The sequence below is a fragment of the Brachypodium distachyon genome, chromosome 1 (assembly GCF_000005505.3).
Source record: "Brachypodium distachyon strain Bd21 chromosome 1, Brachypodium_distachyon_v3.0, whole genome shotgun sequence".
Classification (NCBI taxonomy): Eukaryota; Viridiplantae; Streptophyta; class Magnoliopsida; order Poales; family Poaceae; genus Brachypodium; species Brachypodium distachyon.
Window position 1 is genome coordinate 8338972 of NC_016131.3, and position 16817 is coordinate 8355788.

The 16817-nt window shown below is 42.9% G+C and overlaps 2 protein-coding genes across 2 annotated transcripts; both read left to right on the forward strand.

The window, feature by feature from the left end:
* Nucleotides 1–1195: 1195 nt before the first annotated feature.
* On the forward strand, nt 1196–10369 carry LOC100843418 (protein CASP). Its single transcript, XM_003560680.4, has 18 exons — nt 1196–1532; nt 2419–2708; nt 2919–3068; nt 3602–3690; nt 3892–4001; nt 4099–4193; nt 5782–5831; nt 6045–6210; nt 6615–6707; nt 7036–7164; nt 7286–7405; nt 7657–7737; nt 8534–8641; nt 8974–9117; nt 9198–9296; nt 9383–9462; nt 9727–9819; nt 9890–10369. The coding sequence occupies exons 1-18, from the start codon at nt 1412–1414 to the stop codon at nt 9963–9965; spliced, it is 2094 nt and encodes a 697-aa protein (XP_003560728.1). The 5' UTR covers nt 1196–1411; the 3' UTR covers nt 9966–10369.
* Nucleotides 10370–14127: 3758 nt separating this feature from the next.
* LOC100834144 (zinc finger protein CONSTANS-LIKE 6) lies at nt 14128–16020 on the forward strand. The gene is made up of 2 exons (XM_003559472.4): nt 14128–15272; nt 15388–16020. The coding sequence occupies exons 1-2, from the start codon at nt 14280–14282 to the stop codon at nt 15664–15666; spliced, it is 1272 nt and encodes a 423-aa protein (XP_003559520.1). The 5' UTR covers nt 14128–14279; the 3' UTR covers nt 15667–16020.
* The last annotated feature ends 797 nt before the right edge of the window (nt 16021–16817 follow it).

The window sequence follows — 16817 nt, forward strand, 5'->3', positions numbered from 1 at the left end:
TAAAATTGCTAATTCATCTGGCTTGCTTTTACAGAACAAGATCACCTGCCCTTGCCTTCATTTTTGCAGCTCAGATCTCATGCTGAAATTATCTAGCAGCACCTTACTGCTATTTGGACAAATAGAGACAGCTGAACTGGCTATGTTCAGAACAAATTGCTGCTGCAAATTGCAGCTACAACGCGCGGAACATCTACTAATATTAATGCATAAGAACATGTCAAGGCATTATGTCATCCACGCAACATCACTTTACTTCTTATAAATATATGAATTGGTGGCCGCCCGTTCATTCCATCGTGACCATCCTTTATATTGCTAGAAAATGAATATAATTGCATCCATTCAATATAGTATATACATGAATCACGATTTTTTGATCAAGACTGACTTGATTGATATATATTTTTAGAGAATTGATGTTTGACAAAAAAAAATTGGAAACGCAAGGGCAAAATCAGATTTAACTTAGCAACTTATGTAAAACATTAATGATAATTCTGTAGTAGCATACATGCATTTAGCCAGTAGAAAAATAAATAAAAACATATGTGCATATAAAGTTTTGCAATCTTTTACATCTTACTCCATACATCTTGTAATGTTTCTCCTTTGGGTCAAACTTCTTGATCCTATTTGGCGGTAAATAGCAATTGCGCCTTAAAACAAGTATCCAACAATTTTTTTCATTTAAAACCTAGTACAGATTGGTGCAAAAAATAATAATTATTCCTAGACCAATCATATAGTGAGCGTTAGTGAGATGGCTGTACCTCGAACCTACTAGGAATCAAAATGCAAGTTTGATATTTAACGTGTCTTCTTAAAGCGGGTTATTCTTACAGAGCGAGATGACATAATTCCTAAAAGTAAATACATCCTCAACGGGTTTGTTACTACTAAAACAATATCTCTTATCCCAAGAACCCCTATGTTTTCCGAAGCAAACATTTTTCATATAATTTGGAATCAAAAGATGATCGATTTTACAATTTTTCTATGAATCAAATAGGCTTTGGAAGCAAAATAGTCCAGATGCTTTGGAAGTGAAATACTAAAGATGTTGAATGGTTATTTTATCTTAGCTTCTTTCTTAAAATGGTAATCTGAAATGTCAAAAAAATTAATGTTGCAAGGCTTAAACGTCACACGAAGAGGACGAGAAGAAGCACTGAACAGCAAATAACACGTCAGGAACGTCAGTCGAACGTTTTCTTCCCCTCCCCAGTGCTCACGCGCCCACCCGAGGGAAGAGGAGAGCAGATCAGCAGACGCACAATCGCTGCCCGCAACAACTACTGGGAAAACCACTTGTAAAGCAGATCACGTACACATATACCGCTCCGTGCGTCGTCGTCGCCGCGCCGCCCCCACCCCACCGGATCCCGCCAGATCCAGCTGCTCAGATCCCATGGACCCCTCGCCGGCCCAGGCGGCCGGGTCGGAGCGCGACCGCTCGCCGCCGCCGCCCCCTCCCCCTCCCACGTCATCGTCTGCCTCGCCGCTCGCCGTCGTCTGCAACTTCTGGAAAGGTCCGTGTCTATCTTACTTCCCCTTTGTTTTGACTTGATGCTGATTCTGGTTCGGCGAGCCCCGGAGGCAGGTTGGGTTGGATCGTGGGCTTAAGCTGCGGACTATCGCGATTCCCAGTTGCGCGGACCCGGTTTGGCCCGTGATTGCAATAATTTGTGCGGTTTTCTTACTAATCGCGAGTAAAGAGATCTTAATGTCCTTGAAATGCTGGCTTAGGTAGTTGCATTTGTTACTTGCATTCATATGTACCACTAGTATTTTTGCGTGTCACTTCCTCAAGTGGCTGCGAGTCCTTCTCTTAAGTCCAAACGGATCACTAGGAGTGAAAACTTCTGGGAGAGATCATGCGTATGATATGACCGTGACAGGCAGACAAGTGCAGTTTCAGTAATGAAGGCCTGTTCTTTGTCTCAAACTTAAATTTGTCATTTCTGTGAAACTTGGTAAAGCTTTTACTGTCCTAGATTAGTTCGTTCGCTGATCAGAAATAGTAACAAGAGGGAGATAGTTTTTGCATAGGTAGTTTTACATAGCTACTCCGCAGGAAAGCAAAGCAAAGCTATATAGCTACATCATTTGCATAGGGAGTCAGTGATTGGTCACAGGCGCCATGAACTTTTGGCATCTGCTTTAATCATTTTGAGTCCATACTAAGTAGGGAGGGTAGCTTTGAGGTACCATGCCACTTGATCTTCGCTGCTTTCACTTTCATGTAGTGTCTGAAAAAGTTACAATGCTGAAATAGCTTCCAAGTTTGAATGCTCATGCACTGTAGAAAGTTGATTGATTCATTGCATCATTCTTGTATGTCGAACCTAGTATCTTCTTCATGTTAATATGCTACCCATGATCAAGAATCTGACTGTTGTTTCTTGTGCAATTTAGACTTTGATTTGGAGAAAGAAAGAAGTGGTCTGGATGAGCAGGGTTTAAAGATTGCAGAGAATCAAGAGACGAGCCAAAAGAACCGACGTAGACTTGCTGAAAGCACTCGGGATTTCAAGAAGGCAGCTTCAGATGAGAAGCTTAGTTTGTTCAACTCATTGCTTAAGAGTTATCAAGAGGAAGTTGACAATCTCACAAAGAGAGCAAAGTTTGGAGAAAATGCATTTCTCAACATCTATCAGAAGCTATATGAAGCCCCTGATCCATATCCAGCTCTGGCTTCTATGGCTGTATGTATTCATAGAGGAAACTGTTTCACAGCTGTCCTGACTTTTCTAAAAATTTAAGTGTCACCAATGTATCCTGCCTTGTTGCATGTAGTCATTTGCCATCTTATTCATATTCGTTGTTGGCACCTACTGATACAATTGGGCTGCGTTCATTACCTAATGCATTCAGTTTGCATGAAAGTTTGCTGCTACTGATCTCAATGTATTCAGGATCAAGACCAGAAACTATCTGAACTGGAGTCTGAAAATCGGAAGATGAAACTTGAGCTTGAAGAATACCGGGCAGAAGCTGCCCACCTGAAGAACCAACAGGCGACAATTAGACGACTTGAGGAGCGCAATCGCCTACTAGAACAACAGGTCTGATCCATTGTAACTCAATATCTTATATGTTTTCTTAACTAATTAGATTTCCTTATGTTCATGTTGTTTTACACAAACAGTGTAACAATTAAATAATTGTTAGTTCCTTCACACTGTTCTTTATAAAGTTATCAAAATGACTTCCTGTACAATACAATGGCATTGCTAATTGTTATCCTTCAATGTTTGGATTAATTTCTTGACACTTCCATATGGTTATGAAGTTCCAGAAACCCACCGTCTCAAATAAATAAATAAAGCTCTTCTTTTACATTGACACACCACAGGCTGATGTTACAACTTTCACCACCACTCTAACAGCAATGGTAGTATACTGGCCTACTACTATTTTTTTTAACAAAGCATTGCAAATCAAATTATTTTGTAGGTGAAATATTTCTTCAAGTTTATGTATAGTGAGCAACTATTATTGGCAGAAAGCTTGTATGCAAAACCATCACTGATATATTCCATATAAGTTTATCCAGACTTTTACTTTATAACTTTTTCTTTATTTTTTCTGATTTTAGATGGAAGAAAAGGTGAGAGAGATGGTTGAAATGAAACAGCGAAGCTTGGCAGAAGATAGTCAGAAAACTCTTGAAGCCCTGAAAGACAGGTATGGTAAATTAATGGCAACTAAGAAACTAACTATTCAGTTATCATCAGAATTTAAATGTAAGCTTCTTGATTTCAAGAATTTGCTTGGCATCAAAGGCTACACCTTGTATCATTGTAGGGAAGCTACAGAAAGTGTCAAAGATTTCGCTTGGCATCAGAGGTACTGCAGGTTCTGAACTTTAGTTTTCCATGATTGTAGGGAACGGTCATTGCAGGACCAACTAAGGCAAGCTACAGAAAGTGTCAAGAATATGCAGAAGCTACATGAATCGGCACAAAGCCAATTGTTTGAGCTTCGGACTCAATCAGGTTTCTTTATTCATTTTAGTCGTGTTGCCTTAAAGATTGTTACGCTTAATGGTACCGTAACTTGGAAGGTTCTAATGAAGTATCATTGTTTGTTCAGAGGAGGACCGAACTGCAAAGGAAGCTGAAGTGAGCCTTCTGATGGATGAAGTTGAACGTGCTCAATCACGATTAGTTAGTCTTGAGAGAGAAAAGGTAACTTTGTGCTTTGCCTATTCCAGCTTTTGGGAAAGTCCCTTGTGCTTGTATGGTTGTGATGCTCCCGATATGTCAACCACGATATGTGCCTTGAGATCTATCCACATTCTCATTATATTGCGCTAATTTTATGGTGAGAGTGCACAGATGCCAAGGCAAGGCACATTTCATGGTTGACATATTGGGAGCACCCACCAATACAAGTAGAAAATTGTGCAACCTAATTTGCCCATTCCCTAACAACTCTTCCATTAAAGTTCCCAAAGTTACTTAGATCGGACATTATTGCCACACCATACCAAACGTAAGAGTAATACTTGACTGCGAAACCCTATGCATACCTATTGGGGCCTTGGACCCACCTTCCTTGTAGGGGCCCATGCATTCGTCCTGGCTAAATTATGGTTTAAATTGGAAAATGATGAATCTGAGTGATGGAGCCACGAAGTTGGATTCAATACTTGAAACTTGAAGGTTGTGTGTGTTCCGTGGAGTTGTCTCCTGAGGGAAGCAACACCTCTCTCCTGATGGATCCACAATCCCACATCTCATAGACACCTTTGAACAGCTGCCACCAAATTAATTTTTATAGACCAGGTAACATGGCTTGATTCAAATTATATGAGTGAGCAGACCTAGCATTGCTTTTGGAGTTTCTAGTCATGTTTTTGGCACGCCCACATGGTTTGATTAAAAAAAATGTTCCCATGCCTACCAACACTAGTGCCGTGGCAGCCATCCAAACCAATTCTATGACCTGTGGTCCATCACAGGTGATGTTTTGCTTCCCTCCGAAGACACCTTGAGCAGCACAGATGACATTCTAACACCGTCACACAAGCAGCAGAAGAGTCTGAACTATAACAAATCTAAGTCTTCGATGTCTCCTCTTGATTCCCCCATCCAAACCATAGCCGAGCCACTGACGATTACATAGGACCCTATGAGGAAGGAGGTGCTGCTGCGTAAACCGCTGGATGAACCGAAGTTGCAAACCAGGAGTCCCTGATGAGCGTAACTTGGAAGCAGTGATAGGAAGCGTCGAAGCGAAGATGATCTCTTTCCCTTTCAGAAAATATGGTGTTTCACAGTTGTAGTTCTGGGTCGTGTGGCTTCATCCAATATAGGTTTGATTTGGGCAAGTGGAGAGTTTGCCATTCTTGCGCCTAGCACCTGTTCAACGAGATGACTTGACATCTACTATTTTGTTATGGTGGCCTTTGAGAGAGGAGGGAGCGAAGAGCTAGAAGAGAACTGATAGGAAGGAATAGGAGAGGGGAGAAATGAGGTGTTAGGGACCGGCTGTTGTCGCCCCATGTTTGTCTCCTGGCCTAATTTGTATGTTCTATTTTGCAAATTCGAGTTCTGCACTCTTCATTTTCTTAAAGTATCTCGCGAAAATATTGTTTAATATGCTAATATGGAACTTGGCTTAAATTATGTAAATCATCATTTAAAAACCTTCAACTGGTGAATGCACTGAATTGGTTAATAACATCCCATGTGTTGACCGAAATGTGCACATCTATTACTGGCTAACTGCCTGCTCCCTAACATGCCAGTTTTATGTTTGTTTTTTCTGCAGGGTGATTTACGGTCTCAGTTGCAGACAACACATGAAGACACAAGCAACAGGTAATTTTATTTGTGTTCTGCCTGTGCATGAACTGATATATGCAATGTGCGAATTTGCTTAATGTTAATCCTTCATGGGTTCATATACTGGTGAAGTGGTGATGCTAGTTTCACTAGTATTGCTCTTTAGTATTTATTATCATTTTAAAAGGGCTTTTATGGTTATCTTGAACGGAGTATTTAACTTGTTATCTGAATTATGTAACTGTGCAGTGATTATGTGGACCCAAGTGATATACTTGAGAGTTCATTAAATGCCAAGGAGAAGATTATATCAGAGTTGAATACAGAACTGCGTAACATTGAAAGTACTTTATCAAGTGAGAAAGAAATGCATGTGAATGAACTGAAGAAGTTGACTGCTTTGCTCAGTGAGAAGGTACTCAATCATTAGTCAAATGTTCTTTAACCAACCCACTACTCTTAATGTTGACTACCAGGTGCCAAGCTTAAGTATGCATTTATTCCTTAAATAAACCTGGAAGGGACTCAACCATTCTCTTCTTTAGAAAACCCCCTGTTTATTCTTTTCCTTCATTTACCTGTCAATTGAACTATGTTTTCAAAAAGGATTGCAATGGATCAGTTGAAGGTTTGCATCTGAATCCGGAAATCACACAAAGGGAGTGAACAGTTCTAATGAAGATAAAAAGATGTTCTTCCATTATATCTATTTGCCATTTATAAAATGTAAAACAGAATCATGCTTATGGTCCTGGAATGATTTGTATCTATGCAACGATGCTTCACTTTGTTGTTTTGCTAATTAGCACCCCTTTGTAGGAAAATGCTCTAACGGAGTTGAAGAAAGAACTTCAAGAAAGACCAACACAAAGACTAGTTGATGATCTCAAGAAAAAAGTTCAGATCTTGCAGGTTGGAACAAAAAAACTCCCTCTGGATAGACATGTTATTATTAAACCATCTGATTTAGTTCTGACCTAGTGACCTCTAACAATATACCATCCATAATCAAATGGCTCTGAACTTATTGCATGTCTTCTTTATTTTTACCCTGTCAGATATGCATAGTACGCAGGTTAAGCTTTTCTGTCTCCCATCTTGTACTAAATTTACACCTACCATTTTGTTGATCATAGGATGATATGTTCGAGATACGTTTTATTATTTCTCCATATTACTCCTGCCATCTTTTGATTTTCTGTCGTTATGTTTGCTGAAATACCAGTTTTGTTCCCAATAGGCTGTTGGATACAACTCAATAGAAGCTGAAGACTGGGAGCTAGCAACTAATGGTGAAGAAATGAGCAAGCTGGAAGCTTTGCTTCTGGACAAGAACCGCAAAATGGAGCATGAACTAACACAACTGAAGGTTGGTGTTTAGTTTAGATGCTGGAAACTGGACTACTTCTTTCCAAGTAGTTAATATTTCTCATGCATACTTGTTACCTTCTCTGCTGGAATTGTCTTATAGTTCCTCGTATCTCTTAAAGGTTAAAATATCAGAGAAATCAAGTCTTCTTGAGGAAGCTGAAAAAAAGATTGCTGAACTAGCTTCAAGGGTTGAAGAGCAGCAAAAACTGATTTTGAAACTTGAAGATGACATACTAAAGGTTGCTCTCCATGCTCTTGTGATATTTCATATATTACCAATTGATCCTTTGGATACAGAATCGTTATTGGTATCTTTCTGCTGCATTTAATGTTTCTACTATGGTTACCTCTGAATAGTGATATTATGTTGGTATAAGAAACTGCGCAATCCTGAAATTCAGATACATCAGAAACCCACGAACTTATTATCCTTACTTTTCTGTTCTGATGGACCTATATGTAGCTGATATATTCATTAAATTTTGTGCAGGGCTGCAGTTCAACTGATAGGAGGAGTTCACTTTTGAATGATTGGGATCTTCAAGAAATCGGCTCAAATGAAGTATCAGAGGTAAATTTGTATTTTGAGTTCACTTACGACAAACCTTGCTACAATCCTGCTATAATTCTGCATTACCTTGATAAGATCCTGAATGCCAGTATAATTTAGCTTTGGGGACAATACATGCACGGGGACCCCAATTCTAATGATCAAATTTAAGTGCTCATAGACATCATCTTTAAATCTAGTATGAAGATCTGAACTGAGGTGGGGAGCAAAGAGATGCCCTACCTCTTTCTTAGAATCACCAACACTGGTCTTTTGTACACCACCATTTTCATAACTAGTATGAAACTAACAAGTGCTACAATCAGTTGGTGCATTTACTGTCTATTTTGAAACCTTTTTCTTAGAACTAATAGTCACCATTGGTCCGTCATGCCCATTTCTTAATTAACCACCCTTTGACCTCCAAACAAATATGCTCTCGACATAAACACTCTTTCTTTGTGTTTAATGCTCTGATTTGCCTGTGATGCTAATGTTTTGTTGTGTATGCAGTTGGCATGAACAGTATCCACTGTTCTACTATGTATTTCCTCTGATCCATAATAAGTGTCTCAGATTTAGTACAAAGTTGTACTAGATCTGAGACACTTATTATGGATCCGAGGTAGTAGATGTTAAGGCAAATACCAAACGTGCCTTAATTCATCATTTTTTAAATTTTGTAGCAGCAAACTGCAGCTCTGATTTTGAGTTGCTCGTTCTTTATTTGTAGCAAAAATTCCAGTGTATAATTGGATGTTCAGTTCAGCGGTTCATCCACTTGTCGCTTCACCTGTTTCTTTCCATATATTTACAGGGTAGTGATCAAAGATATGCATCACCAGACCAAGATCAAAGTTCCATGCTCAAGGTCATTTGCAATCAGAGGGATCGTTTCCGCACACGACTGCGTGAAACTGAGGAGGTACATTTCATGCAATTTTAGAAAATGTGTGTCGTTGACTCGTTGTGTTTCAAATAAGAGTGGTTGTGTTGCAATGCACCATTATTCTACAGGCTTTTATTTTTGGACAAGGTTTGATAGCCAGCTAATAATGTGGTTTGATTAGTGACCCTTTATTTATGAATGTTGGTTTTATAACTTGAAGGTATGGATAATGAGATGGGAGGATCATCTTCCTTGATTTTCTTCAAAGCTGTTATGCGATTTGATTTTTATCCCAGGAAGCCTCTTTGCTTTGTGAAACATGGAAATATACCACAACTGACCATCTATCAACACTTTTGGGATCGCAGGAACTGAGGAGATTAAAAGAGAAGTATGAGATGCTAGCTGTAGAATTGGAAAAAACTAAAGCTGATAATGTTCAATTGTACGGAAAGATTCGATACGTTCAGGATTACAGCCATGAGAAGATTGTTTCTAGAGGACCAAAGAAGGTTTACCATAAATCCTTACAATGATCTTTGCAGAATTTACATTTTCTAGCATTTGACCTTTATTATATTGTGCCTCACAGTATGCAGAAGATATTGAAAGCGGTTCTTCAGATGTTGAAACAAAGTACAAGAAAATGTATGAGGACGACATAAATCCCTTTGCTGCTTTCTCACGGAAGGTAGATATATTTTAGCATATTATCAGCAAAACTTGTTATCTATGCTATTGCACATAGCTTAGCTATATTTTTCTTGTCATATCCAGGAAAAGGATCAAAGATACAAGGAACTTGGTATAAGAGATAAAATCACTCTGAGTAGTGGCCGTTTTCTCCTTGGTAACAAGTATGATACTATCGTTTATTTAGGTTTTTCTTTCTTTTTTTGTTGCATTTGCTGATCTTTGATGATAACTGACAAATTGTTGTAGAAACAGCAGTGTAACTATATTTTGTGTTACACGACGCATGTGTGTAACTCGGTTGGCGGTTTCTCTAATAGAAATCGATGGGGAGGCCCATTGTTTCAAAAAAACATGACGCATGTGTTTCTTTATTGTATCCATGAAGCAGACTAAAATAAGAAACTAATATAGCATCTTTTTTACAGATTTGCACGGACATTTATATTCTTCTACACCATTGGATTGCATCTTCTTGTCTTTACGCTGCTGTACAGAATGTCGGCTTTGAGCTATCTGAGGTAAGTATGCATCGCATTATCAATTTGAATTTCACATCATGAGCATGGCTAACTTGAAATATTTGCACAGCATAACACCTGCACATGATGAGATCATCCTGGACGCTGGCAATCAGACACTATCACACGCGACCAAGTTTAACTAAGATGTAACAGTTTCATTACTTGATGAGTACTGAAAAAGAAGGCTTCTGGATTTTGGTCTCAAGAATCTTTGCATAGGATCGTGACTGAAGTTATAGTTGACTTGTTTCACTATGCCCTCTAGGTGTCTTGATATGTTCCCTGTAGATAGAATTTCCAGTTTTGTGGGCAAGGGATGTAGTGGAGGAAGAGGTGTGGAGGATTGGGTCATTCTGTAAACTGTGTGTATTTACTAATCGCCATTTGCTGGTAAAGGAAAAAGTTTATCCGCTCTCTCAAATGTACGGACACAATGCCATCCAAAGCGTTCCACATCTGGCCCAGAACATGACTCGAGGGCAGGTTGTACAAAAGCCAGAAACAAGAAGTAATGAAGTGAGTAATGTTGAAGTCTTTTTTACGATAAGTTGCCATGGAAGTCATAAACATGTTTGGCATGGCAAATCTTGCGGTCCAACGCTTTCATACGGATGCCTGAGTACGCCCAATACTATGGTTATTATTGCGGTATGTAAAACAATTCCCGCCTTGGTTTTCTTGTTCTTTTCGTTTCGAGCTATCGTAACTACTGCTATGCAAGGAACAGAATTCTACATGACATCGTAAAATGATTCGCCTTTTTATTCTTTTTCAATAATTATATACAGGAGAAAAATATGGATTGATTGAACCTTAGAGGCAAAACTGGATTCAAGGTAAATCACACCCCATCAATCGAAGCATAGAATAAGCAACTGAATTAGATGTTTCCAAAACAAATCCATTTTTATTGGACGAAGAGAAGCAAATCCTTTGCTAATTGTTTTTCATTAAATATTCCCCTCTTTCACCCTCTGATGGCTTGTGCTGCTGTGCATATTACCGTCCAGCTCTATAGGTGTACATACCCACACATTGAGCCTATAGAACACCAGAGTCATGGAATCTTGAGACCGGCTGCTGACACCTTGTAATGGCCGGGTATGTTACCTGTTGCCTACCAATGAAAGTATAATCCGCATCAAATGAGACACATGGCTACAAACTTGTGGTCTGATTTCTGATGAGCTGGTGGTACAGCCACCAACCTAACCATCCAACCAATGGTTGGTTCTCAAGTTGCATTCGGTACTTGAAACACCATACATTAAAATTGTGATATTTTATGCCCACCACACACATAGATACAAAAAATACCATGCCACAAATCTTAGATTATTAATTTCTGTACCTATGTTAAAAGGAAACAAATCCCGTAAATGGTAGCTAATTTGTTTTGTTTTATGGAGGCATAGGTGGAATTCTGTTTGAAATTTTGTGGCACAGTAGAGACCAACGACATATATATGTGGTGTAGTATTGTTCAAATTTTTCCACAATTTTCAGTATGCTGGTTAGGGGGTTGAGATGGAGTCTGTGCACCCGGCACGTCCTGACCGCAGGGAGCCATGAGGCGGCATCGTATATTTGAAGTTGAAAACTCCAAATTAATAGAACACCGTTTTTGTAATGAAAAATAGACTCCATTTTGCATTCGCTAGTTTGAAATTAATGAAGAAGCGTAGAGAGTAGGAAAAGCCGCTCGAGAGTTAGATTACTCCATTCTTCTTCTTCAAAAAAAAGAGAGTTAGATTGCTCCCCAGGAATCCCAGCGAGCCAGAGCTTTTATCTTCTCCTTTCGAAACTTGGCGAAGTTTATCTGAACAGTGATCGGCCCGACCCGTATTAGTCCAAAACCACCTGCCCGCACAGTAAATCCGGTCGTCTCCTCCAGATCAATCGCTGTACAAAATTGAGAGCGGATTGTCTCCAAGCACCATGCATATCCACAGCAAGCCGCAAGCTAGCTCCCCCCAACCTACACAAATTTTCACGCCATTTCCGACTTTCCGGTCCCATCAGTTTTGGCTGCGGAGTGCCGACCCTACGGCACCCGCAAGTGACGGGCAACAGTGACCCCGCGCAAAGTCTCGAACCCGTGGGGCTCGCCGAGGAGCCGAAGGAGATGATAACCAACCCACGGGAAGAGCCGTCGGAAAGGGACCAGATTGTACGTAGCGCCGCTGCTGTGGTCAATCAACGGCAGGTTGGCTGGCTCCGGCGGTACGAGACGGCGGCCCGGTGGGGCCGAGAGAAGCCACTGTAGCAGCTACTGGCCGTGCACGGTCGTGGTCTGGTGCGTGCGCGCCACAAAGGAGCCCGCGGGACCGATGCGGCCACGTCGAGGGGGGAGTCCGGTCGTGGTCGGAAGGTGATCTGGCGGAGCTATCCGTCAAGGCCCGGCCGGAGGCGGAGGGTGGTGAAATGTGGGGCGGTAGCCCAAGTAGCCGCGTTGTTTTGACACGTCAGTCGTTGCATATATATCATGGTGTACGGTGTAACCTGCGTAGGTATGTTTCACCGTACTTATGTGCTGTGTTAACGTCGTCACTGTTTTGTGAACATCGCCGAGAAGTTACTAGTAGTTAGGATAAAGAGATGTTTGGATCAGAGCCATTTCCTTAGAGAGCTTGGCTATAGTTAAAAAAAAACGCCTTAAAAAAACCTTTGTCCAGTCTCATTCAAATAAGCCCACTTACATCACCCTAAGTTGCATTAGTTGTCTACTTAACTCACCTTATTGTAAGGGCACAATTGGCCTAGTCATGTGCCAAGCTATGTTAAACTTTGACGACGTACGTACTTATCCGTGTTGTACCATAAATTATCGCTTACATATATCATAATGTTCGGGCATCTCCAATCAATTTTATGTAAAATTGCTTTGAAGAACTTTCACATTCGCAAAGTCTCTCCCCGAGTTCTCTTGGGTTTCCTATCTCTCTTGGCGACGTCCTAGAAAACACCTAAAACCAGCCGCATTGCTGACCGGAGAACCTCTCTAGGTTGTTCTTCAGCTTACCGATCGTGCTTCCCGCGACCCTGGGTGCTGCTCTGTTATGTGTTACGAGCATGATGGCAAAGCGTGATCTCATCCTCATTGAAGCTAAGTGGCTAACAGTGAAAGGTGGAACATCGCTTGAAGGGAGAGTTCGAGAGTTGGAGAAGGATAGTGGAGGCACAGGAGGAGGTGCAGGCTGGCAACGTTAAGTTACGGAAGAGGAAGGAACACAACAATCTATAGATGAAAATATTTTGTTTCTTGAGCTATAGAGAAGAGGAGAGGAGGAGGATGTACTGGAAGAATATCTTGATGGGCTACAAGCGGATAGCCGGATACTCAGTTCTTGACATATACGGTGCCTAATGAAGATTACTAAATTTATTGTGAAATATATTTCGTAGTACATTGGTTTGACATTAGATATATGTATTTTTTGCTACAAGTTTAATCAAATTATAGAAAGTTTAACAGCCAACAAAAGTTATAATGCTTATATTTTGAAACCGAGAGTATTTGTTGGTGTCCTTGATGGTTCATCCCTGCCCCCCGTTCTATCCTCACCTCTCTAGACACTCACCTCACTCGACCTCCACCGTCAGATTCAGATTACCTCAAATCAGCGGGGTCTCAATGCACCCCCCCCCACCCCCCAACACACACACACACACCTGAAAAAATAAGGTATAGATAAAGGATGCCATAATTAGATAAAAGTGGAGGAAGGTAAAGAAGATTTAAAACCTATTGCAACGGACGGGCTTAAGTCTAAGGGTGTGGTTTTTTTTTAGTCCCCTGATTTTTAAGTAGATGGTCATAAATCTTAGTTGGCGTATCTGACCGTTGGATCAAGACCTGAGAGTCATTTCCACACTCTCATCTCGTAAGTGCTATTGTTGGATTAACATTTGATGGATTCGTAACTAAAAATCAGTTCTCTTTTTTTTTATTTTGACAGCAAAAGAAAAATCAGTTCTCTCAGTAGTAAAATCTAATTCTAAACCGATTGATGATGAGTCGGGGTAGGCTCGCCCATCCCTACTGGGCCCCACTGGAAATCCGAACATCGTGACAGCCAGCCCAATAGCATTCCACCCTTCCGGATTCCGCGCGCCCCGACAGCCAATCAGCTTCCAGATAACCTACTTCTCTGGGCCCCGCCGCTCCTCGGCGCACTCCCGTTCGGCCACGTCGTTGAAAGGGCCGCGTGAGCCCCACAGGTCCGTCCTTTCACCGATTCTCCCCCTACACGAACCCCACGGGCGCTGAATTGTGGGCCCGATAGAGGAGTCCTCGTTCGTAATTTAATAGCGGAAAAGGCTCGGAGCTCACACCCGCACTGTGCTCGTCTCGTCTCGCCTGGGGAGTTAAGCACCGCGCTTAACCCCGGCCGGAGCCCGGCCGGCCGCCTGGTTCGACCGCTGGCAAAGGGTTCGCGAGCTAGGTGTTCGACGATATGACGAACGCCGGCGCGGCGCTCGGCGCGCGCACGGCCCGCGCCTGCGACGGGTGCATGCGGCGGCGCGCGCGGTGGCACTGCGCGGCGGACGACGCGTACCTGTGCCAGGCCTGCGACGCCTCCGTGCACTCGGCCAACCCGCTCGCGCGCCGCCACCACCGCGTTCGCCTCTCGTCGTCGGCCTCCTCCTCCTCCTCGCCGGCGGCGGCCTCGCAGCAGGCCGACCCAGACGCGCCGGCCTGGCTGCACGGGCTCAAGCGCCGCCCGCGCACGCCGCGCCGCAAGCCCGGGGGGATTAACGGGAGCAAGCAGCAGCAGCACGACGCGCTCGGCACGAAGGCCGCCGTGGCCGCGTCGGCGCCGGTGCCCGATCTCGAGGCGGAGGACGAATCCCTCTCCGGCATCATCATGGGAGCTGGCAACGAGGTGGACCAGGTCGACGAGGACGACGACCTGCTGTACCGCGTGCCGGTGTTCGACCCCATGCTCGCGGAGCTCTACAGCCACACCATGCCCGACGACGATCAGGCGCTCGAGCAGAAGCCCTGCTTCGCCCCGCTTCTTGCAACGGATCCTTCGTCGGATCAGTACGGCGGTGTGTCCGGCCTGGCGGATGGCACCGATGGGTTTTCCGGGTTCGACCTCGTGCCGGACATGGAGCTGGCCAGCTTCGCCGCGGACATGGAGAGCTTGCTCATGGGAGTGGACAGCGGGTACGACGACCTGGGGTTCTTGGACGACGAGAAGCCCCAGATGAACCACCTGGGCTTCGACGACATGCAGGACGACTTCGATCAGTCGACCGTGGCGCCGCCAGCGCCGCAGGAGGAGGAACAACAAGAGGACAGGAAAAGGAAGCGGCCGGATCAGATGATACTCAAGCTCGACTACGAGGGGGTCATCAGCTCTTGGACCCACGACGGGGCCTCGCCGTGGTTCTACGGCGAGCGGCCTCACCTAGATTCCAGCGATTCCTGGCTGGATTTCCCGGTAATTAATCAAGCTTTTCTTGCATGCATGTTCTGACAGGACTCATGGGATCTAACATGCATGTATCTTGCTGGCGTCTACTCTAATTAGTTCTGACAATCCTGTGCGTGTGCAGGCGGGGAGCGGGCGGGGATTCGGGCTGGGCGCGGCCGTGACGGCGGTGACGGGCGGCGAGCGGGAGGCGCGGGTGTCGCGGTACAGGGAGAAGCGGCGGACGCGGCTGTTCGCCAAGAAGATCCGGTACGAGGTGCGCAAGCTCAATGCCGAGAAGCGGCCGCGGATGAAGGGCCGCTTCGTCAAGCGCGCCGCGCTGCCCCCGCTGCCGCCGCGGGCGACGCCGATGATGCTCGCGGCGCCCCACGGCGGATCAGCGCACGGGCGCTACCGTTTATGAGGCCGCCCCACGGCAAATTAAAGCATGGGCCACCGTTGCATTCGTCCATGGATGCAGCTGCATGCCCTGTGCATGCATCCTTGAATGATCTAATAAATTCATCACACATAGTACGTATACGTAGCTGGTTCTTTCTCAATTTACTGTTGACTGGGGTGTAGAATTAGTTTTGAGAAGAACAATCCTCTGTGAATTAGAACGCCCTCACTCTACGTGGGACTGAATATATGTACGTGCGTGCAGAATTTCATGTGCAAGGTACTAGCTAAAATATGTATAAATATCCTTGTGATTAATATAGTTAGGGCGTGGGTACTAATTTCGTCATTTTTAAGAAAGGTACACTGATTAAATTATTAAGGCTGTAGATATTGATCTACCAAAAAATATATATACTCCAGGAGATACGCACATCCATATACACTACTTCCTCCATCTCATAATTTTTATGGTGATTTTAGTTCAAGTAGCACATATATACATACATGTTAAGGCCGGTTAGGATTCAGGAGACTTGCAATCACAATACTGAATGGAGAGAGCCTCCCAAGTTCTTGCATATACATGCATTCCTTCCATTCTCTGTGTGGGTCAGCCGCCCTCGAGGGCACAATCAAATTGTGCTTGTTTGCAATCATACAAATGCTGTGATGTTATTACGTGGTTTTGTTATTATATCACAATCTGCATACTTCTTCGGTTCCATATTAAATAATTTTCTATTACATGTATCTAGACATATTTTGGTATATAAATACGTTCATATTTAGACAATTTTGAGTCACTTAATATGGGATGGAAGAAGTATTTTTCTTTTTTGTTAAACCACGGTCGGTTCTTCAGCCGTCTCTGCACAGGGATTCATGTAGGTTTGTGTTTCTCGGATAAAAGAAATGGAAATCATGTGCCTGACGTTAGAATATGTAACAAACAAGTATATATATATATATATATATATATATATATATATATATATATATATATATATATATATATATTAATACATGTAACGTCTGTATAGAACCTGGGGCAGAGGCAGAATTTAATTCATTAAACCCAGAGTACTAAACAAGACTCTGGCTAAATCTTTAAATCACCAAAATTATAATCAAATACTCCCTCCGTTTCATAATTCTTGTCTCAAATTTGCC

Coding starts and splice junctions, on each gene's coding strand:
- LOC100843418 (XM_003560680.4), top strand. CDS start 1,412: ATGGACCCCTCGCCGGCCCAGGCGGCCGGGTCGGAGCGCGACCGCTCG. Junction 7,738..8,533: donor GCTCAAATGAAGTATCAGAG/GTAAATTTGTAT, acceptor ATATATTTACAG/GGTAGTGATCAAAGATATGC. Junction 8,642..8,973: donor GACTGCGTGAAACTGAGGAG/GTACATTTCATG, acceptor TTGGGATCGCAG/GAACTGAGGAGATTAAAAGA.
- LOC100834144 (XM_003559472.4), top strand. CDS start 14,280: ATGACGAACGCCGGCGCGGCGCTCGGCGCGCGCACGGCCCGCGCCTGC. Junction 15,273..15,387: donor ATTCCTGGCTGGATTTCCCG/GTAATTAATCAA, acceptor GTGCGTGTGCAG/GCGGGGAGCGGGCGGGGATT.